The sequence below is a fragment of the Eubalaena glacialis genome, chromosome 4 (assembly GCF_028564815.1).
Source record: "Eubalaena glacialis isolate mEubGla1 chromosome 4, mEubGla1.1.hap2.+ XY, whole genome shotgun sequence".
Lineage (NCBI taxonomy): Eukaryota > Metazoa > Chordata > Mammalia > Artiodactyla > Balaenidae > Eubalaena > Eubalaena glacialis.
In genome coordinates, this window is record NC_083719.1 from 72,937,879 (window position 1) to 72,962,172 (window position 24,294).

Consider the following 24,294-nt stretch of genomic DNA (forward strand, 5'->3'; position numbering starts at 1 on the left):
ATCTTACCCTCTCTGAAATTCCCCACCTTACTCTATTTTAAATAGAAGTTATAAAATGATAATAACTGGCTTGGAAGTGCCTAAGAATGTATAAAATACTGCCTGATGAACTAGACTATTCCTATGAACTTTAGGTTCTTTTATTCTATTTATTTCTTAATGATTATAAATATAAATTTTTTTAGGATTTGCAGTAGAAGTGTATGCATTTATTACTAAAGACATTTATTATTATGTACATTTATTATTACCCAAAGATTTTTTTTACAATTAAAAAACACTAAAATGATAGAAAAGGAACAAAGTACTTAAAACTGGAAAAAATTGAAAAACAATATTCTAGATTTGGGCCAAGCAATCTTAAAAATTACAAAATATTCCTTAAGAATTGTAAGCTTGTGAACTGGGCATTTTGCAATATGTAAGAATAAGGTGTTTTGATAAATTTTTAAATCAGTAAGTGGAAAAAGCATGTGAACAACCATGAAAATGTTAGTAACTTCAAATAGCAGTATCTATTTACATGCAGTCTGATTTTGCCTGCACAGATTTGCACAGTGGGCATCAACTTATTAGTTGCCGTTAGGGGGATAGTAAATACTGCTAAAAGATAAGCATACAGATCTAGATTTTCCTATACATAAAGGTCTATTGTTAATATTTGAAATCATGAGATTTTAACAAATTTAAGACTTTAAAACATTTCCTACTAAAAGGAGGGGAAATGCAGATTTTCATGTTAAAAGTAGAAACAAATAAATTGATTTTTCATTGAAGTAACCTTCCAACTTTATATTATCAGGACTTTATTCTTTTCATGAAGTTAAAGTCCCATCACTTAGCAGCACCCTTAAGATCATCATCATTCTTAAATTTAACATCCTGTAGGGAAAGTATTCTGTGTTCTACAGTACTGATTTGAGGTGCATTTTGACAAGCTTATATTTTAGCATTTGATTTTGTTCAGGTTTCTCTTTCTCTGAATGTGACGTCCAGATTTCTCACTTTTCTCTGTTACTATATTAAAGGTGGATTTAGGTAGGAAAACTTCATTTTTTGATAAATGCCTGTGTCATTTCCCTTTGGGATACAGAAAAATATTTTAAATATGGACATAGAGCTGGGATATTTTTATGACTAATAGTGAAATCACAAGCTGGACCAAAGTTTTACTCATTTATAAGTTATAAAAACTTTTAACATAGATCCAGACAGATGAATGAACTCCTGATCACAAAGTTCTAAAAACATGAAATTTGGGTTTTCTTCCTGCCTGTCTTTTTCCCTACATTACAAGAACAGTAATTTGAAACCGAAGGGATTTATTCTAGTTACAGAAGACAGTAATAATTTATATGGTACCATTTTATATCAGGTCGTATTAATGCTAAGTATACTAAAATTTATGTTTGTGCAATGGTTATTGGAGCCTGCATGACATTTTAAACATTTTTCTTCAAGAATAAGCCTTCAGGGCTTCCCTGGTGGCGCAGTGGTTGAGAATCTGCCTGCCAATGCAGGGGACACGGGTTCGAGCCCCGATCTGGGAAGATCCCACATGTCGCGGAGCAACTAGGCCCGTGAGCCACAACTACTGAGCCTGCGCGTCTGGAGCTTGTGCTCCGCAACAAGAGAGGCCGCGACAGTGAGAGGCCCGCGCACCGCGATGAAGAGTGGCCCCCGCTCGCCGCAACTAGAGAAAGCCCACGCACAGAAACGAAGACCCAACACAGCCAAAAATAAATTAAAAAAAAAAAAAAAAAAGAAACAGTTCTTAAAAAAAAAAAAAAAAAGAATAAGCCTTCATTGGTTTTTTGAATCTATAAATTATCCTATATTTTATTACATGTATAATTTCCTTTATCTTGGAAACAATAGACTGAAAAGTTTTGACTTTGAAATACTATAAATATATGACTATTTTTTTTTTAATTTTTAAATTTTTATAGAAAATTTTTGGCCGCACTGCACGGCTTCTGGGATCTTAGTTCCCAGAACTAAGGATTGAACCCAGGCCCTCGGCAGTGAGAGCGCAGAGTCCTAACCCCTGGACCGCCAGGGAATTCCCTGACTTTAAAATAGTATTATGGGGGGCTTCCCTGGTGGCGCAGTGGTTGGGAATCTGCCTGCCAATGCAGGGAACACGGGTTCGAGCCCCGGTCTGGGAAGATCCCACATGCCGCGGAGCAACTAGGCCCGTGAGCCACAATTGCTGAGCCTGCGCGTCTGGAGCCTGTGCTCCGCAACAAGAGAGGCCGCGATAATGAGAGGCCCACGCACCGTGATGAAGAGTGGCCCCCGCTTGCCGCAACTAGAGAAAGCCCTCGCACAGAAATGAAGATCCAACACAGCCATAAATAATAAATTAAATAAATAAATAAATAAATAAAATTTAAAAAAAAATAGTATTATGAACACCACAGGCAAAAATTCCTGCCTTTTTCTTTGGTACTATGTTTCTAAGTTTCAACTAAAAAGTTAAAATGTATGCCATCAAAAATTGCTATTACATTTTACCCTCTCTGCCTCTCTCCCTCCCTTTTTCCTTTTCTCCCTCCCTCTTTTCCTTCTTTCCTTCTTTTCTTTTATAGGTTATTGCAGTGATAGAAATCACCATAATTGATGATGCTGAATTTGAACTCGTGGAGATATTCAATATTTCCTTAATCAGGGTGGCTGGAGGTGGCAGACTTGGAGAAGATGTTGTGGTAACTGTTGTTATTCCACAGAATGATTCTCCATTTGGAGTGTTTGGATTTGAAGAAAAGACTGTAAGTGAAATATATCAGGAAGGGGGGGGTGCCTTCCCCTAGGCTAATTTTTCATGTAATTTATAGTAGAAAGGTCTTTTTCTTTTTTAAAAAAAAAACTCTGCATTACTCTTTACTTGCAGTTCTTTTCTCAAGACTCTTTTGAGTTGGCTGTTGAATTAGGGGCCAATCTGCTAACCTGTGCACACAGTTTGATAGTAGTGAGAGCTCTTAACATCAGGCAGTTACAAAGGGGTGTAATAGACTACGAGGTACTTTTTGTCTATACATGCTGTTCTGTACCAGCTCTGCTACCAGGCTGCCATCCTGGTTACAAGGCAAGATTCTGTCATGCTCCGGTTTTACACCCCAGGAATGGATTTAGCTGAGGAGGGATTTATATTCCCCACCTTTCAGGCCCTCTATCTTGATTTATATTGAACAAAACACTACAGTCACCCCAGCTCCTGTGTTTCTCTGTATTTCTTCTCTCTCTCCCCTCTTACTTCTCACTGGCTGCCTACTTCTAAGACCTGCAAGAGTGAGCCTAATTATTATTGGTTCAACCCCTGAGAGAGAAAAAGAAGCTTTGGCTAATACAAAATTATCTCTCTACTTTAACTATACAATGAGGTGCTATAAACTATATCATAATTATTATGACATAATGATTATATCATCATCATTATGACTTTACCTTTCAAAGGAAATTTCAAGATGAAATAATCATACAAATATTTAGATAATTTCGATAGACACAGCAACTTTTCTGGCTCCTTTCTCACCATTGCCTTTATTTAATCACTTATAGGTAATCAGTAATTCACCATAGATCATTTTAAATAATAGCAAATTGTTCTAATGCCTATTGTCTTTACTGTTCAGTGGATGCAAGGCTAGACCTGCAGCTTGGCTATCAGGGCTGGGCTTCCTAGATGCTCCAAAATTTAGATAAACCCTAATAATTGCCTAATTATTTGATCATTGAAATTTCAACTTCATAAGAAAATGGAAACTATAAAAGGAACAGAACCCTTCTACTGCTGTAGCCTATTTGAGACTCTTTCTTCCTTGAGAAAGGAATGAGCAGAAATAAGTGTTTGTAAAGAGTGGTGGATTCACAAAAGAGTAGCTGTGAATGTTTTCTAGGCAACCTAAAAAGTCTGGAAAATACAAGATGTATAAAGAAAAGAGTAAAAGTACCCATAATATTATTGCTCTAAGATAGATATCACTAATATTTTGTCATATTTCCATCCAGGCCTTCTTTGCATATATGCAGAGAAATATTTTAATATATACGAGTATGTAATTTATTTTTATAAAATGTATTAAATGTACTAAAAATGTATTCTCTATTACCTTCTGAGGTTAGATAAAAGGTTCAGGGTTTAAGTAGTCCAACCTCCAACTGATGAAATGTTGTAATAATGTTTTTGCTTTTAACTTTGTCGCACTTTTGGACTTAGCCATTGGATGGTATATTTACAGTTTTCTCTCACCTTTTGAGAAAATGAAGGAGTTACGCTACTCTTCGTAAATAATTTCTGTTTATTCATTTTATCTTAACTGCTGTCGTAAACCTTACTGCAATAACTTTAGTGCATCCTTGATCTGGGAACTACTGTCTTATTGTAATAGCCTCAGATTTCCACGTTGTCTTATAGTCTAAAAGTAAGATTTAAGGTACCCAAACCCTTGTTGTGAGGAGTGAGTTGATACATGTAAAGCACATATAATTGGGCTTTACCCTCAATGGGTGTCCATTGCTGTTTTAATTGTTGATAATATTAGTAGTAGCTTGTGGCTCAGCCCTTTGTGGCTACTTTCCTTGTATCCTCTCTTTCTTATAGCCAATTGCTCTTGATAACTTGGAGTTTATCTTTTAACCTGTATCTAAGATACACAATACTGTGTGCATAGTGAACATTCTGGTAGCATTATTTGGTGAGACAGATTATATTCAGAACTGAAGAACACTGAGAAAGGATGATTGGTATTAATCTGTCAAAATTAATAAGCTTCTCACAGAGAAATGTGCTGAGTATACCAAAGCACTGGGAATCACAGAGACTCCCGGAAATATGCTTGTGAAACTGAAACTAGAATATTATTATCTATGGAAACGAAAAGGACTTACATACGCAGTTTGTTTATAATGGATTTTTTTCCTTTCTCACTTTGCTTTTTTCTTACTTGATATTTCTGGTGTCTGAGGAGTGCTTTGAACAGCACTGCGTGTGGAGTCAAAACATCTGAACTAAATCCCAGGCTCCTTTTCTCCAAATACATGTATATCTGTGCTCCTCGGCTTTCTTAGAGTTTTTGTGAGGCTTAAATAAGATAAAGTATGTGCAAGAACTGACACATAATAGAAACTCAACAAATATCAGTCGGCTCCAAATCCCTACTCTTGGCACCAATGCAAAATCTCATGAAAAAAAAAAACCCAACAAGATTGAATTATACACTCGTTAAGTGTCTTTCTTGAAAATGGAAAGCATTGTGTTATATTTTTGTATTTACATAACAAGTGCATAGTATAGGCTCAGTTTGGACTTTGCTTCACAGAGTCAATATGTGTAATTCATATTAGGTCTGTATTATGTGGGGAGCCTGACTGCCATAAAAAGAACCCCCAAATCTGAGTTCCTTAATATAATAAAAGTTTATTTCTTCTTTATGCAAAAGTCCTACATCAGTGTTCCTAGTTGGAGTCTTATGGACACCTCTTCTCCAACTGGCATCTCAGGCACCAGAGTCTCTCCATCTGTGACTCTGTCCTCCTCTAGTCATCCAGCAAATGGAGGAAGAGGGAATGTGGAAGATTGTGTGGGAAGTCGATGGCCAGACTATGATTGACATACTTCACTTCTGCCTGTATTCTATTGGCCAGAATTCAGTCACAAGCTCCACCTAATTGCAAAAGGGGCTAGGAAATGCCAAGTAGCTGAGTGTCTAGGGAAAAAAGGGAATGGGATTTGGTGAAACATTTTTTTTCTGCCACATGATTGTAACATGCTGTGATTAGAGTTCTAAATTCAAAAATTGCAGTCATTGAGAAGAGAAATGAGATTCTGTTTGTTCTTCCTGCTGCTTTTCGCTCTTTTTTTTTTTAACCTTACTGGATTTTCTTTTTTTCAGGTAATGGTTGATGAATCCCTTCTGTCTGATGACCCTGATTCGTATGTGACATTGACAGTTGTCCGGTCCCCGGGAGGAAAAGGAGCCATCCGACTTCAGTGGACCATAGATGAGATGGCTAAAGATGATCTCAGTCCTTTGAATGGGACACTTCATTTTGATGAGGTATAATCATCATCAGGACTCCTGTAGTTTTTCTCTAACTTGTCTTCGTTTGATTTTCTGAATTTTTTGAAATCATATGCACCGTGGAGAAAAATCACAGACACACACACACACACACACACACATAGACACAACCCCCACCCCAAGATGTCTGAAATTTAATTCAGACACTACCTACATCCCACCCTTAAACTGCTCTTTTCTTGACATATCCTCCCCTGATTGAGGGCAAAACCAGTCAACCGAGCCAGACATCTGGGTGTCATCCCCATCTCTACCCATTCTGTAACTCTTGCATATATTTGACAACTGAGTTTAGTCAGTTTTCCCTTTTAAATACCCTTTCTGTTCCTCCTACTCTGTCATGGCTGTGACAATCCGTGCCTCCATCATCTTTCCTTGGATGGTCTTTTAACTGATATTCCCACTCCAAGTCTTTTCCCTTTTCTGTCCAGTATCCGTGCCACTGAGTAGGGTTATTTTTCTATAAGGAAGATCTCGTTATGCCACCACCTGCTTAAAATGATCCAGTGGCGGCGTCTTACCCATAGAACTTCAGGCTCTGAAATGTGGAACACAGAGCCTCTCGGAGGGAATCCTGGCTGTACCTTCCTCCCAGTTAATCTGAGCACAGAATTTCACTGTGAATGCAGTGTAACCAGAACCAAGGAGCATTTATCTATCAAACTCTGAACTCTTTTTCCCTGGAAGGAGGGATGGAGAGGTGGAAGAGAATTGACAGGCTGATTCTTAAATCCATATGGAAATGCAAAAGACCAAGAATAGTCTCAGAAACTCACAAAGAAGAATGGAGGGTGCCCTTCCCTAACTAAACTTAAGATAATATGTAGCACAGGTAAATGTGACAGTATGATATTGGCTCTGGGATAGACAAATAGACCAAAGAGAAGAAACTGGAGAGTCCAGATTTATCAATCTTTTATGGTTTTTGCTTTCATGTTTGCATAAATCTTTCCTAAATTAGTAAAAACTAAAGCAAAAGGAAATTAGTTAAAAACCAGAAAAACAGTAGAACTGATGAATAAGTTTTTTAAAAAGCAACAAAAAATAACCTCACAAAATAAGAACAAGCAAGAAAGAACCATTAAAAGAGAAAGTATAAAATTTTAAGAGATTACTTTGTACGTATCTAGACAAATGAATGTAAACATCTATATGAAATTGACTCTAATAGGTAAATAGTAGATATAGAAAGTCTAAGCAGATGAATTTCCATAAACGAAATAGAATTTAAAAAATTAAATAGGAGAGTAGAAGGTCCCCAAGGTGGTTTTCTAAAAGAAATTTGACCAAACATGTAAAGATAAGATGATCCCAATGAAACATGGTCAATCTGTTTTTTTTTTTTTTTGAGTCTATTGACCTTTTATCAGAGCTTTCAACACCAAACAACACAAAAGCAAATACTTTTTTTTCATTCAGTTTTCTAATAGGTGATGAATAAATTAATCGGTGATGCCCTCTGGCAATCCATTTGCCACTTAGATATTCTGCCACCATTTTTGAGGTGTTGGTTACTCTAATGGAATTAAAGATCTCAAGCCAGATGGCACAGATATTTCATCCACTCATTTCTTGGGTTCTGATATGCGATGGCTCAAGAAACATCTCGGTTGCATGCCCTAAACCTCTATAAACTTCTCATTTGGCATGAGAAGAATTTAGAAATTACTTTGAAATTTCTTTAAAGATTTTCCATAGTAATAATGAGCAGTCATTTCCGAGTTACTAGATCTACCTCCCAAATGATTAGAAAGATTTTCTGGTGTTGAGCAGGATATTCGTACCAAAATGGCAAATAGTCTGATATTTTACCCCAGGGAATAAGGCCATCCTTGTTCAGAGTACTGCATCAGGAAGGGTGAGTTTATGGGTCACCCTGGACTTGACCCTCTCCATCTTGTTCTTTGCTTACCAACCTGGTGCGTTCCATGTACCTCTGCATAATAGCTTTATTGTTCTTGTATACTCAGCTACTGACATACCTATGTCTCCATTCTAACAAATGGCTTTGTAGCTAAGCACATAGTTCAGAGCCGCTAATTGACAATGTGCAGAGAGTAAAAGGGATGGGAGTGATTCATTGCATCCCAGGAATTATAGATTTTCCATGAGTGCATTTAATAAGGTCTGAGGCAGGAAGTATACATTTTCCTAGCAGCTCTTATAAAATTTTTAAGAAGTACAGTTACTGTAAAATAGAAAAAAAGGACTCTTATGAAGAGAGGACAGCTTGAGTGAAGAGATTAGAATAACGCTTTTAATAATAAAAATCTCAAAGAAAAGATACGATTGCGGAACTAAGATGTACATAAGAAGCAATAAACAGCAGAATTCAAACTGTAGAAAATTAATCAGTGATGCATAGGACAAATTCGAGTTTTTTTTATCAGCATATGGAGGAGGCGGTAAAGATAAAAGTGATATCTGTCACGGTTATGTCTCGAAGTATGAAGCTGGTTGTCTTCTATATATTTGCTTTTCCTTATTCTTTCTCTTCCAGCCTACACTGAAAACTTAGCACATGTTCCAAGAAATTACTGAGCTAAGTTTAAGCCAAGAGAGGGAAGGAATAATAGTGAAAATGCTTGAGATCAACACCTATGGAAGGAATGGGAAGGAAGCAGGAGTGGGTAGAGGGCAAGGAGTAAAAATGGGTAGTAGAAAGATAACCTTTATAAGTATTAAACCTATGACATTCATCTATTTACATCATGCTGTGACCATTTAATTCGAAGTGATCGAACTTTCAATGGTTGAAAATTTTCAGGAAATTTAAAAGTTGTGTTAACATTTCCCCCCTTTTTCCTATTACGAACCTTAATCGGATTTACGCTCAGAGCTAATTTTTACATAGTAATTCTCTCTAGCAGAAACCCATAATTCTAGGGCACAGAAAGGACACACTTTAAAAAATGCTTATGCACATAAATGTTATTCTGCTAATGAGAACATTCGAAACTTAACCTTGGTCAGTCTGGAAAATGTATTATTCCTCCTCATTTGATGTAGACTGAGTCCCAGAAGACCATTGTGTTGCACACACTTCAAGATGCCATGTTGGAGGAGGACAGGAGTTTCACCATTCAGCTGGTATCAGTTGATGAGGTAGAAATATCTCCAATAAAAGGTAAGAGAAATCGACATTTTTGGAACTTAAAAAGTAGATTTTTAGAAAAACGTAACCAGATAATCAATAGTTACAAAGATAGGTAGTATTTGTTTTTATAATTCCTAAAACGTTTTCTAAATCATAAAGATGTTATTTCCTACTTGTATAACAGCTAAAGACTTTTTAAAGCTAAAATTACCATACCCAGTGTTGGTAAGGTCATACGCCAAAGACTTCATACTACTTAGCTGTGTGATTTTTAAAAAGATAAAGATGTTTGTTTTAGCAGTGTTTATAAAGTAAAATATGAAAGCTTCTTAAATGATCCTACAGTAGGAGACTGGTTAAATGTAACAGAATACTATGCAACATTTAAAAAATGTGGCAGAAAAAGCCTTACTTACATTAAAATTAAGAACACTTCATTACATGGATAATTGTTACATTAATAAAATAGGCTTTGTAACAACATGTTCAGTGTAATCCCCTTTTTGTCACGTGCATGTCATAAACATGTTTGGAATTATTTATTTGAAATGTTGATAGTGGTTTTGATTACCTATATTTTCTACACCTACTTACAATGATCATATGTTACTTTTGTAATAAAATGTTATTTTAAAACTTAGCATCTTATTATGTCTCTTTCAGCCTATCTATTGCCTATTTTGATAAGAAAGTGATTACTTTAGATTTTGACATTTCAGAAACAGGCATAATGCATAATTCTCACTTGCCCATGGTCCATGTGAAAATTTGTTTCTTATGTCTGGAGAGAAAGGATTACTGGAGCTAAAATGGTTTCATTATAGTACAAATAGTAATAACCATAAAAAATGGCCCAGCAACTTTGATATGAAAGCTTAGTTACTGTTGCATGTCCTTTTTTGCCATCAAAAACTTCATCCTATGCAAGGGTTCGTGGTCAAAGAAGCAGAATTCCGTGGCTAAGGAAATTCGCAGAATTGTAGAGAGTATTGTTATGTCACCTATGATATCACCTAGGGTAGTTATTCCTTTTGCATTTATATCTAGAGTACTTCCAGCAAGCATTTGAGGGATTCATATCTTTGCATTATATTCTTCCATAAGTCTTAAGTCAGCTCAGTTGTCTACATCGTGTTAAACGTCAGGGTTGATATTATATAGACTAATTAGACGCAAGAACAAGAATATACCAGTGGATCAAGGTAAATCATAACTGTGACATACTTGCACTTGACAAACCACTCTTGATCCCATTAATCCATTGCTAAAGAAAGTGATAGTATAGTAATCCAATCCTTTGTTTCATTAAACTCTAATGTGTGCTTCTGGAAACAATTTTATTTAAGTTACTGCTAAATTATGATATGAATACTCAAATTACTTGATATGGTTTTTATTTCCATTTTACTAGGAATACTTGACACATTTTATAAACACTTACAAGCAAATGGTAGAGTCAGAAAATTAAAAATAAAAAAGGGCCCCCAAGAATTCTAGCTTTTGCTACATAGCTAATAGATACAGCCACATAGCCAATTTCAGTGAGCTACAAAATGGTTACTGTAGAAGTGGATTAATGCACATGGCAGAAGAGTACTTACTTTTCATGGAAGTGATAGTGGAAGTACTGCCCACTTTATCCCTTTCATTAAAATGTGATCTTGGGCAAGTCATTTGCCTTAGTGTCTTCAATGCCTCTATGTATCTTCGCCTCTATGTATCTTCGCTATGCCTTAAATATCTTCGCTGGTAAAATGAGGATAATATTAGTACCTAACTTATGTGATTGTCATGAGGATTAACTCACAAGATTAGTATATGTAAAGCCCTTAGAACATTGCCAGGCATGTACTAAGTGAATCCCTGTGTTTTCTACATAAGTGGTGTATCATCTTCAACTCAGGTAGCGCATCAATAATCATTCGAGGAGATAAGGGAGTGTCAGGAGAAGTTGGGATAGCTCCATCATCTAGGCACGTCCTCATTGGGGAACCCTCAGCAAAATATAATGGTACTGCTATCATCAGGTAAGGGTTTCCTAATTTTTGTTTGCCTACGTGAGGGTTTTGAAGTTTTATTTAAATAATTAGCATTATTAATTAAATACATTGTTCTCAATACAGACATATTTTTCGGGCATTGTCTTTTTATATATTTGTAAAATCCTGTGGAGGGTAGAACATATTTTTGATAAAAACTGAAGGTATGTTTTGAGTTATCTTGACGTTAGATCATGAGAAGTTTTCTTTTTTCTTTTTTTAACAACTTTATTGGAGTATAATTGCTTTACAATGGTATGTTAGTTTCTTCTGTATAACAAAGTGATTCAGCTGTACATATACATACATCCCCATATCTCCTCCCTCTTGTGTCTCCCTCCCACCCTCCCTATCCCACCCCTCTAGGTGGACACAAAGCACAGAGCTGATCCCCCTGTGCTATGCGGCTGCTTCCTACTAGCTATCTACTTTACATTTGGTAGTGTATATATGTCCATGCCACTCTCACATGTCGTCCCAGCTTACCCTTCCTCCTCCCCACGTCCTCAAGTCCATTCTCTATGTCTGCGTCTTTATTCCTGTCCTACCCCTAGGTTCTTCAGAACCATTTTTTTTTTTTTTTAGATTCCATATATATATATGTGTTAGCATATGGTATTTGTTTTTCTCTTTCTGACTTACTTCACTCTGCATGACAGTCTCTAGGTCCATCCACCTCACTACAAATAACTCCATTTTGTTTCTTTTTATGGCTGAGTAATATTCCATTGTATATATGTGCCACATCTTCTTTATCCATACATCTGTCGATGGACACTTACGTTGCTTCCATGTCCTGGCTATTGTAAATAGAGCTGCAATGAACATTGTGGTGCACGACTCTTTTTGAAGTATGGTTTTCTCAGGGTACATGCCCAGTAATGGGATTGCTGGGTCGTATGGTAGTTCAATTTTTAGTTTTTTAAGGAACCTCCATACTGTTCTCCATAGTGGCTGTATCAATTTACATTCCCACCAACAGTGCAAGAGGGTTCCCTTTTCTCCACACCCTCTCCAGCATTTATTGTTTGTAGATTTTTTGATGTTGGCCATTCTGACCAGTGTGAGATGATACCTCATTGTAGTTTTGATTTGTATTTCTCTAATGATTAGTGATGTTGAGAATCCTTTCATGTGTTTGTTGGCAATCTGTATATCTTCTTGGGAGAAATGTCTATTTAGGTCTTCTGTCCATTTTTGGATTGGGTGGTTTTTTTGATATAGAGCTGCATGAGCTACTTGTATATTTTGGAGATTAATCCTTTGCCCGTTGCTTTGTTTGCAAATATTTTCTCCCATTCTGAGGGTTGTCTTTTCGTCTTGTTTATGGTTTCCTTTGCTGTGCAAAAGCTTTTAAGTTTCATTAGGTCCCATTTGTTTATTTTGTTTTTATTTCCATTTCTAGGAGGTGGGTCAAAAAGGATCTTGCTGTGATTTATGTCATGCAGTGTTCTGCCTATGTTTTCCTCTAAGAGTTTTATAGTATCTGGCCTTACATTTAGGTCTTTAAGCCATTTTGAGTTTATTTTTGTATATGGTGTTAGGGAGTGTTCTAATTTCATTCTTTACATGTAGCTGTCCAGTTTTCGCAGTACCACTTATTGAAGAGATTGTCTTTTCTCCACTGTATATTCTTGCCTCCTTTATCAAAAATAAGGTGACCATATGTGCGTGGGTTTATCTCTGGGCTTTCTATCCTGTACCATTGATCTATATTTCTCTTTTTGTGCCAGTACCATACTGTCTTGATTAGTGTAGCTTTGTAGTATAGTCTGAAGTCCAGGAGCCTGATTCCTCCAGCTCCATTTTCTTTCACAAGATTGCTTTGGCTATTCGGGGTCTTTTGTGTCTCCATACACATTCTAAGGTTTTTTGTTCTAGTTCTGTAAAAAATGCCATTGGTAATTTGGAAGGGATTGCATTGAATCTGTAGATTGCTTTGGGTAGTGTAGTCATTTTTGTAATTGTTGCTTCTTCCAATCCAAGAACATGGTATACCTCTCCATCTGTTTATATCATCTTTAATTTCTTTCATCAGTGTTTTATAGTTTTCTGCATACAGGTCTTTTGTCTCCCTTGGTAGGTTTATTCCTAAGTATTTTATTCTTTTTGATGCAGTGGTAAATGGGAGTGCTTCCTGAATTTCTCTTTCAGATTTTTCATCATTAGTGTATAGGAATGCAAGAGATTTCTGTGCATTAATTTTGTATCCTGCAACTTTACCAAATTCATTGATTAGCTCTAGTAGTTTTCTGGCAGCATCTTTAGGATTCTCTGTGTATACTATCATGTCGTCTGCAAAGAGTGACAGTTTTACTTCTTCTTTTCCAATTTGTATTCCTTTTATTTCTCGTTCTTCTCTGATTGCCGTGGCTAGGACTTCCAAAACTATGTTGAATAATAGTGGTGAGAGTGGACATCCTTGTCTTGTTCCTGATCTTAGAGGAAATGCTTTCAGTTTTTCACCATTGAGAATGATGCTTGCTGTGGGTTTGTCGTATATGGCCTTTATTATGTTGTGGTAGGTTCCCTCTATGCCCACTTTCTGGAGAGTTTTTATCATAAATTGGTGTTGAATTTTGTCAAAAGCTTTTTCTGCATCTACTGAGATGGTCATATAGTTTTTATTCTTCAGTTTGTTAATATGGTGTATCACATTGATTGATTTGTGTGTATTGAAGAATCCTTGCATCCCTGGGATAAATCCCACTTGATCCTGGTGTATGATCCTTTTAATGTGTTGTTGGATTCTGTTTGCTAGTATTTTGTTGAAGATTTTTGCATCTATATTCATCAGTGATATTGGTCTGTAATTTTCTTTTTTTGCAGTATCTTAGTCTGGTTTTGGTATCAGGGTGATGGTGGCCTCGTAGAATGAGTTTGGGAGTGTTCCTTCCTCTGCAATTTTTTGGAATAATTTGAGAAGGATGGGTGTTAGCTCTTCTCTAAATATTTGATAGAATTCACCTGTGAAGCCATCTGGTCCTGGACTTCTGTTTACTGGAAGATTTTTAATCACAGTTTCAATTTCATTACTTGTGATTGGTCTGTTCATATTTTCTATTTCTTCCTGGTTCAGTGTTGGAAGGTTATACCTTTCTAAGAATTTGTCCATTTGTTCCAGGTTTTCCATTTTATTGGCATAGAGTTGCTTGTAGTAGTCTCTTAGAATGCTTTGTATTTCTGTGGTGTCTGTTATAACTTCTCCTTTTTCATTTCTAATTTTATTGATTTGAGTCCTCTCCCTCTTCTTCTTGATGAGTCTGGCTAATGGTTTATCAATTTTGTTTATCTTCTCAAAGGACCAGCTTTTAGTTTTATTGATCTTTGCTATTGTTTTCTTTGTTTCTATTTCATTTATTTAGGCTCTGATCTTTATGATTTCTTTCCTTCTACTAACTTTGGGTTTCATTTGTTCTTCTTTCTCTAATTCCTTTAGGTGTAAGGTTAGATTGTTTATTTGAAATTTTCTTGTTTCTTGAGGGTAGGCTTGTTTTGCTATAAACTTCCCTCTTAGAACTGCTTTTGCTGCATCCCACAGGTTTTGGATCATTGTGTTTTCATTGTCATTTGTCTCTAGGTATTTTTTGATTTCCTCTTTGATTTCTTCAGTGATCTCTTGGCTATTTAGTAACATATTGTTTAGCCTCCATGTGTGTTTTTTACGTTTTTTCCCCTGTAATTCATTTCTAATCTCATAGTGTTGTGGTCAGAAAAGATGCTGGATATGATTTCAATTTTCTTAAATTTACTGAGGCTTTATTTGTGACCCAAGATGTGATCTATCCTGGAGAATGTTCCATGTGCACTTGAGAAGAAAGTGTAATCTGCTGTTTTTGGATGGAATGTCCTATAAATATCAATTCAATCTATGTGGTCTATTGTGTCATTTAAAGCTTGTGTTTCCTTATTAATTTTCTGTTTGGATGATCTGTCCATTGGTGTAAGTGAGGTGTTAAAGTCCCCCACTATTATTGTGTTACTGTCGATTTCCTCTTTTAGAGCTGTTAGCAGTTGCCTTAGGTATTGAGGTGCTCCTATGTTGGGTGCATATATATTTATAATTGTTATATCTTCTTCTTGGATTGATCCCTTGATCATTATGTGGTGTCCTTCCTTGTCTCTTGTAACATTCTTTATTTTAAAGTCTATTTTATCTGATATGTGTATTGCTACTCCAGCTTTCTTTTGATCTCCATTTGCATGGAATATCTTTTTCCATCCCCTCACTTTCAGTCTGTATGTGTCCCTAGGTCTGAAGTGGGTCTCTTGTAGACAGCATATAGATGGGTCTTGTTTTTGTATCCATTCAGCGAGCCTGTGTCTTTTGGTGGGAGCATTTAATCCATTCACTTTTAAGGTAATTATCGATATGTATGTTCCTATTACTATTTTCTTAATTGTTATGGGTTTGTTTTTGTAGGTCCTTTTCTTCTCTTGTGCTTCGCACTTAGAGAAGTTCCTTTAGCATTTGTTGTAAAGCTGGTTTGGTGGTGCTGAATTCTCTTAGGTTTTGCTTGTCTGTAAAGCTTTTGATTTCTCCATCGAATCTGAATGAGATCCGTGCTGGGTAGAGTCATCTTGGTTGTAGGTTCTTCTCTTTCATCACTTTAAATGTATCATGCCATTCCCTTCTGGCTTGTAGAGTTTCTGCTGAGAAATCAGCTGTTAACCTTATGGGAGTTCCCTTGTATGTTATTTGTCATTTTTCCCTTGTTGCTTTTAATAATTTTTCTTTGCCTTTAATTTTTGTCAGTTTCATTACTATGTGTCTCAGCATGTTTCTCCTTGGGTTTATCCTGTATGGGACTCTCTGTGCTTCCTGGACTCGGGTGGCTATTTCCTTTCCCATGTTAGGGACGTTTTCGACTATAATCTCTTCAAGTATTTTCATGGGTCCTTTCTCTCTCTCTTTTCCTTCTGGGACCCCTATAATGTGAATGTTGTTGCATTTAATGTTATCCCAGAGGTCTCTTAGGCTGTCTTCATTTCTTTTCATTCTTTTTTCTTTATTCTGTTCCGCGGCTGTGAATTCCACCATTCTGTCTTCCAGATCACTTACCCGTTCTTTTGCCTCAGTTATTCTGCTATTGATTCCTTCTAGTGTAGTTTTCATTTCAGTTATTGTATTGGTCATCTCCGTTAGTTTGTTCTTTAATTCTTCTAGGTCTTTGTTAAACATTTCTTGCATTTTCTTGATCTTTGCCTCCATTCCTTTTTACAAGGTGCTGGATCATCTTCACTATCATTATTCTGAATTCTTTTTCCTGGACGGTTCCCTGCCTCCACTTCATTTAGTTGTTTTTCAGGCATTGTATCTTGTTCCTTCTTCTGGTACAAAGTCCTCTGCCTTTTCATCTTGTCTATCTTTCTGTGAATATGGTTTTTGTTTCACAGGCTGCACGATTGTAGTTCTTCTTGCTTCTGCTGTCTGCCCTCTGGTGGGTGAGGCTGCAGGCTGACTTCTTTGATGGTCACAAGATGAGTTTCTGCAGCTCCAGAGTTGCAGAAGTATCCTCTTCAGATGTCTCCTTCAGAATAAGAAAATCTTTCCCAGATATCCCCTTGCAGACCTCTATTACCACTCATTGGCTAGAACTGGGACATATGACTGCCCCTGAACCAATCACAGGAGAGGGGAATGACATTTTGATAAGTGATAACTAGACTAATTAGGTTCTCTCTTCTGAACTGAGAATTTGGCACATTATTGCCTGAAAGAAAGGTGGATGGATAACCCAACACTTTGCGTTTCTTAGAATGACTCTTCACACCAGCCAGTAGGAATCTGTTTATGTGAAGATCTCTTTCCTGCTAGTGTTGGAGGGTGTCCTGCAGAGGTGAGGGGTGGCTGTGGCTCACTGTGAGGACCTCCTTCATTTCTTTTTCATTTATTTCTGATCTGATCTTTATGATTTCTTTCCTTCTGCTAACTTAGGGTGTTTTTGTTCTTCTTTCTCTAATTGCTTTAGGTGTAAGGTTAGGTTGCTTATTTGAGATGTTTCTTGTTGTATTGCTATAAACTTCCCTCTTAGAACTGCTTTTGCTGCATCCCATAGGTTTTTGGGTCATCGTGTTTTCATTGTCATTTGTTTCTAGGTATTTTTTGATTTCCTCTTTGATTTCTTCAGTGATCTCTTGGTTATTTAGTAGTGCATTGTTTAGCCTCCATGTGTTTGTATTTTTTACAGATGTTTTCCTGTAATTGATAACTAGTCTCATAGCATTGTGGTCGGAAAAGATACTTGATACGATTTCAATTTTCTTAAATATACCAAGGCTTGATTTGTGACCCAAGATATGATCTATCCTGGAGAATGTTCCATGAGCACTTGAGAAGAAAGTGTAATCTGCTGTTTTTGGATGGAATGTCCTATAAATATCAATGAAGTCCATCTCATTTAATGTATCATTTAAAGCTTGTGTTTCCTTATTTATTTTCATTTTGGATGATATGTCCATTGGTGAGAGTGGGGTGTTAAAGTCCCCTACTATGATTGTGTTACTGTCGATTTCCCCTTTTATGGCTGTTAGCATTTGCCTTATGTATTGAGGTGCTCCTATGTTGGGTGCATGAATATTTACAATTGTTATATCTTCTTGGTTTGATTCCTTGATCATTATGTAGTGTCCTTCTTTGTCTCTTGCAATAGTCTTTGTTTTAAAGTCTATTTTGTCTGATATGAGAATTGCTACTGCAGCTTTCTTTTGATTTCCATTTGCATGGAATATCTTTTTCCATCCCCTCACTTTCAGTCTATATGTGTCCCTAGGTCTGAAGTGGGTGTCTTGTAGACAGCATATGTATGGGTCTTGTTTTTGTATCCATTCAGCCAGTCTGTGTCTTTTGGTTGGAGCATTTAATCCTTTTACATTTAAGGTAGTTATCAATATGTATGTTCCAATTACCATTTTCTTAATTGTTTTGGGTTTGTCTTTTCCTTCTCTTGTGTTTCCTGCCTAGAGAAGTTCCTTTGCATTTGTCGTAGAACTGGTTTGGTGGTGCTTAATTGTCTTAGGTTTTGCTTATTTGTAAAGGTTTTAATTTCTCCATGGAATCTGAATGAGATCCTTGCTGGGTAGAGTAATCTTGGTTGTAGGTTCTTCTCCTTCATCACTTAAATATGTCCTGCCACTCCCTTCTGGCATGCAGAGTTTCTGCTGAAAGATCAGCTGTTAACCTTATGGGGATTCCCTTGTGTGTTAATTGTTGCTTTTCCCTTGCTGCTTTTAATATTTTTTCTTTGTATTTAATTTTTGATAGTTTGATTAATATGTGTCTTGGCGTGTTTCTTCTTGGATTTATCCTGTGTGGGACTCTCTGCGCTTACTGGACTTGATTGACTATTTCCTTCCCCATATTAGGGAAGTTTTCAAGTATAATCTCTTCAAATATTTCTCAGTCCCTTTTTTTTTCTCTTCTTCTTCTGGGACCCCTAGAATTCAAATGTTGGTGCATTTAATGTTGTCCCAGAGGTCTCTGAGACTGTTCTCAATTCTTTTCAATCCTTTTCTTTATTCTGCTCTGCGGTAGTTATTTCCACTATGTAGAATGCTCTTCTGCCTCAGTTATTCTGGTATTGATTACTTCTAATGTATTTTTAATTTCAGTTATTGTGTTGTTCATCACTGATTGTTCTTCAGTTCTTCTAAGTCTTTGTTAAACATTTCTTGTATCTTCTCGATCCATGCCTCCATTCTAATTCTGATTCCTTCTAAAGAATTTTTAATTTCATTTATTGTGTTGGTCATCATTGCTTGTTTGCTCTTTAGTTCTTCTAGGTCCTTGTTAAACGTTTCTTGTATTTTCTCCATTCTATTTCCAAGATTTTGGATCATCTTTACTGTCATTACTCTGAATTCTTTTTCAGGTAGACTGCCTATTTCCTATTCATTTGTTTGGTCTGGTGGGTTTTTACCTTGCTCCTTCATCTGCTGTGTGTTTCTCTGTCTTCTCATTTTGCTTAACTTACTGTGTTTGGGGTCTCCTTTTCGCAGGCTGCAGGTTCGTAGTTCCCATTGTTTTTGGTGTCTGCCCCCAATGGTTAAGGTTGGTTCAGTGGGTTTGTAGGCTTCCTGGTGGAGGGGACTGGTGCCTGTGTTCTGGTGGATGAGGCTGGATCTTGTCTTTCTGGTGGGCAGGACCGCGTCTGATGGTGTGTTTTGGGTTGTCTGTGACCTTATTATGATTTTAGGCAGCCTCTCTGCTAATGGGTGGGGTTGTGTTCCTGTCTTGCTAGTTGTATGGCGTAGGGTGTCCAGCACTGTAGATTGCTGATCGATGAGTGGAGCTGGGTCTTAGAGTTGAGATGGAGATCTCTGGGAGAGCTTTCACCGTTTGATATTACGTGAGGTCGGGAGGTCTCTGGTGGACCAGTGTCCTGAACTCAGCTCTCCCACCTCAGAGACTCCGGCCTGACACCCAGCCAGAGCACCAAGACCCTGTCAGCCACACAGCTTTTTAAAAAATGCCACTTTAAGGTCCCTGCACCTCTTTCTTTGCGGAATGGGAGTGTGTACCTTCTGCCTTCTGCCTTGGACCTGCTAGTGTTGGAGGGTCTCCTGCAGAGGCGGAGGGGTGGCTGTGGCTCCCCGTGGGGACGAGGACACTTGCAGCAGTAGTTCTGGGTAGTACTCCTTGGTGTGAGCCCTCCCAGAGTCCACCATTATCCCCACCAAAGAGCCGGATAGGCCATGAGAAGGTTTCTGACTGTTTTTTAGATTATTTGCACAACCCCATGCCAAGGAGAGCACACTGAGTAACATCAAGAGATCTATGCTTTCAGCCCTGTTCTGTCACTAACCATGTAAAATAGGAGTTACTTCATCTCTGTCAGCTTGTGTGCCTTAGCTACAGAATCATTCCTTAAAAAATCACCTGGATCAAAGATTTTATGATTCTGATTGTTCTAAAATTAGGACCTATTATTTAACTAGGGTAGTATGATCATAGGCAATTTTGTTTATCATAAATTTTCTCATGAGGAGTGAGATAGCAGTTATCAATAAAGTAGCTGAATTTGTGTCAAAACTTTATCTTTTTGGTAGTTTTTTCATTAGCATTGCATGTGTGAAGTGTTTACTGTTCTTTATTCGTATTTTGTATCTTGTGTAGTAAGTGAAAAGTCCATACGTACTTTTTTTTATTCCTTTAAACCTTCTACTTTTAGTGTTCAGCTTTTCCTAGTATTCTTGTCAAGCAGATTTACGCAAGCTCAGTATTTTGGGTGTTACTGTCTTGGAATTAAAAGACTTTTTTTGCTTTATAGTTGATAGATAAGGTTATTGAAATTCATAATATTCTTGAAATAATTGAAAATTGTTTATTGTTGAAGGATAGAGCAAATATTTAGGAAAAGCTCTTTCAATAAAAATGAGATATACATTTGTGTGTTGTTGTAGCCTTGTTCGTGGCCCAGCGATTTCTGGGGAGGTCACAGTGTACTGGAGGCTATTCCCTCCTTCCATGGGGGAATTTGCTGAAACTTCAGGAAAACTAACAATGCGAGATGGACAGTCTGCAGCAATTGTAGTGTTACAGGTATCAGTATTACTGATTGCTGTTATGCCCTTTGCTGTGTGTGTGTGTGGTTGGGGGGTGGGGTGGTGGGAGGTGGTCAGTATCACAGAGTTCGTTGTTATTGCTTATATGATAGATATTTTTCTTTAAATGTTCAGATTCTGCTGCTCATGGCTCTTTCTGTCCTTCTCTAGGCTTTGAATGATGACATTCCTGAGGAAAAGTGTTTCTATGAGTTTCAGCTCACTGGAGTCAGCGACGGGGCGGTACGGCGTGAATCCAGCAGCACTGCCAACATCACAGTGGTGGCTAGTGACTTTCCCTATGGACGATTCGCCTTTTCACAAGAGCAACTTCGGGCGTCAGAGGAAGTGCAAAAGGTGGCGCGTGAAATGCTTAAAATCTTAAATATCATTTTTATTTTTTATATCGTGAGCGATCTTTAAAATGTGTTTCTTTGTTCATATTCCAAAGTGTTCACAAACTGATTAATGTGTTCCTGATATCATTTTAACGTAGAATTTATATACTTGATAAATTTACATGTAACTTTGACCTAATCCTGGTAAATAGAATTAGAGACACTCAAAATTAAGTCTTGCCTGGTAGAGTACTCATCCAAAATAAAAAACTGCTTCCTGCATAGGTTAACCTCACAGTCGTCCGTTCGGGTGGCTCTTTCGGCCCCGTGAGGCTCTGGTTTGAGGCTGTGAGTGGGACAGCCGAGGCAGGCGTGGATTTCATCCCTCCACCAGGGCCGCTCCTCTTTGAAGCGAGGGAGACGGTGAAAAGCGTGCACATTGAAATCCTTGATGACAGCCTTCCTGAAGGCCCTGAGGAATTTTCCCTAGTGATTACAAAGGTGGAACTCCTGGGAAGGTAAAGTAAAAGAGAAAAATAGGAAAAAGGAAACAAAACAGAGAGAAAGGATGAGGGAAAGCTAGGTTGTGCAGGGATGAATACTGAACTGACTGTAGAACAGTCTTTCCCTGCTTTGTCTCACATTTTTGTGACACTAGACCAGGACAGTGGTCGCAAAGACTGTTAATTATACAGTGTTCTAAAATAAAATGTTTTCCTGAAAGTTGAAAGTATGTGTTTCTGTAGTGTGAAGTCACTGTGGGCAGCAGGGGAATCTAACATGGTGTGGGCTTGTAGTAATTTGGTGAGGAAACAGAGGGGCTGTTCTCTAGGTCAGAGGGCAGCTGGCGGGGCCGATTTTGGTTCCCCCATCTCTGTCTCTACACCAGGGAACAGGCTGGACTGAGAGATTTCTTTCCTTGATGTCTCTGAAGGCTGTACAGTATTGTCTTCTGTGTGATGAATGAGGTAGATGTTTGCCCAATGGCATTTTTAAAGCAGGGGAGAAAATTTGAGTAAAAGATGGTTGGTAGTTACTGCACCATGTTTTCATTGAAGATCAAGAGTTAACCATATTGAGGCCCTCTCATTCTCTGATTTAGTGCAGCGACTTGATTAACAAGGGTGGGGAACATGTGTTGCATGATGAAATAGATGGAATGCCTACAGGTTAAGTGGCTCAAGAAGCACCTCTGCACCTATGGCTTACATACAACCTTCAACTGGAATAATGTTTGCACTTAGATAGGTCCTAAAGGAAGTTTACTTGTGCGTGCAATGCTTTTGCATTTGCATTTGTGATATTAATGCAATGCTTTAAAGCTTTTTTTAACTAAAATATTTCACTGAATGACTTAGGCAGAGTGTATATCATTCCCCCGGGAAAAATTACTGTGGCCTCACTAACACTTCAACTCTTAAATTTCCCAGGTATGATTCTGTGTCTGACGATGGGAATGAATTTGTACTTATATTAAATGTATTAAAACTTGAGATGGTCACTGACTATTTTAATTAAGTGAGTGAAGTTTGGTAAATGTAGCGCATTATGTGGGAGATTATATCTGTGTTTTTGACTAAGTGGGGCTTGAAGCATTTGTCCTCGCTGCTGCCCTTTAAAAAAGACAATTCCTACTTAAGCTTAATTCTGAGGAAACAAGTTTTTCTTCCAGATAAATTTCTAGGCTTCCTTTGATCTGAAAAGGAGAGTAGTATAAACCCAATTTGCCTAGTTGCTAGAAAATTTACTGCCTTGATATTCAGCTACGGTAAGCAGCTAAACCATGATCCATCTCAGACTACTGATAACGGTTTCTCTTATCATTTAATATTTTAACCCCCAGTTTTCTAACTTTGTCTTGTATGTAATCTAATTAATGAGCATTCAACCTTTCCAAACTAGGTAGGTTAAAAATACTAGGTAAATAGAATTTGGGAATTGAAGGAAGGACTAAAATGGTTTAGTGCCATCTTTTTTGGTGGCTTCAGGAATTAAAGCGATGTAAAACCCGGGAAGTCAAAACTTTTCTTTGATGGGAGTAACAGCAATCTTTAAAAGAGACTTTCTCAGCAGAAATATATTGCTAGACAAGTAAACTACCATCTATATGAAAGAATAGAGGCATTGATTTAATTGATATTCACAGAAACTGGAATATTTTCTTGAATCTCGATGGTTTAGCTTAAAATTTCTTTAGTGACATGACACTCATTATATCCTTAAAGTAACTCTCTCTTCCATAAAAAATAAATAAATAAAGTAACCCTCTCAACGTAACACTGTAGATCTCAAGCCCAGCTGGTTTCCGTCTTTGAGTGCACTACAATTTAATGTACATTCCCTTCCATGACCCATTACTGTAGTATGTGTTCAGCAGTACATTCCTAGCCCCAGAGGTTCATTTTCCAACTTCTTCCCAATTTCCTAATAGTTTTATTATCTTCCTATTGCCTAAGTTTAATAACTTTATATTAGTTTTGGTTTTATGCAGGCAGTGATAATTGGGAGCAGCACAGAAATATATTTCAAACATCATTTCAGAAAAGAAAAGTATTTTCGTGCTGGGATCTTTAAAAGGATGAAAAAGCTTAATAGGACTAAATTATAGGAGCTAATAGGACCCTTCTTCAATTCATGCTAAGCAATTATACTCAGATTATTTTATTTATTTTTTATGACTCTGAAAGAGGGTATGATTTTACCATCCAAGAAAATGGACTTCAGGTGGATCAACCTCCTGAAATAGGAGACATCTCCATTGTCCGAATCATCATAATGAAAAATGATAACGCAGAGGGAATCATTGAATTTGACCCAAGGTATACTGCCTTTGAAGGTAGGTTCAGTAACGTTACTTATAAATTTACCACCAATTTCTGAATTAGAGTACCTCAGCACGACATTGTCAGTTTGAATTGCAAATTTTCCTGGTTTGGGGTGTGTGCATGCGTGTGTGTGTGTACACATATATACACCTTTGTATGTATTTATATATGCCTTTATATATATTTACATATTTATTTTAAAAATATATTTTGAGTTACCTTTGGGCAGTCTTGAATCTCACTTTTGTATGGCAAAGTGGAATGGTTGGGAATAAGGCATTTAGAGAAATTATGTTTAACTTTAAGATTGTTGAAATGTTTATATTTCAAACACTTTTATGAATATATTTCTAATTTATGTAATGCTTA

The 24,294-nt window shown here is 37.1% G+C and overlaps 1 protein-coding gene across 1 annotated transcript in view; it reads left to right on the plus strand.

The window, feature by feature from the left end:
- Positions 1-24,294, plus strand: part of ADGRV1 (adhesion G protein-coupled receptor V1) — a 560,722-nt gene that overhangs the window by 160,607 nt on the left and 375,821 nt on the right. Inside the window, exons 58-65 of the mRNA XM_061188957.1 lie at positions 2,592-2,771; positions 5,895-6,059; positions 9,093-9,210; positions 11,084-11,207; positions 20,622-20,760; positions 20,934-21,119; positions 21,386-21,618; positions 23,788-23,936. Coding sequence (XP_061044940.1) covers positions 2,592-2,771; positions 5,895-6,059; positions 9,093-9,210; positions 11,084-11,207; positions 20,622-20,760; positions 20,934-21,119; positions 21,386-21,618; positions 23,788-23,936 — 1,294 coding nt within the window. The remainder of the gene's footprint in view (positions 1-2,591; positions 2,772-5,894; positions 6,060-9,092; positions 9,211-11,083; positions 11,208-20,621; positions 20,761-20,933; positions 21,120-21,385; positions 21,619-23,787; positions 23,937-24,294) is intronic.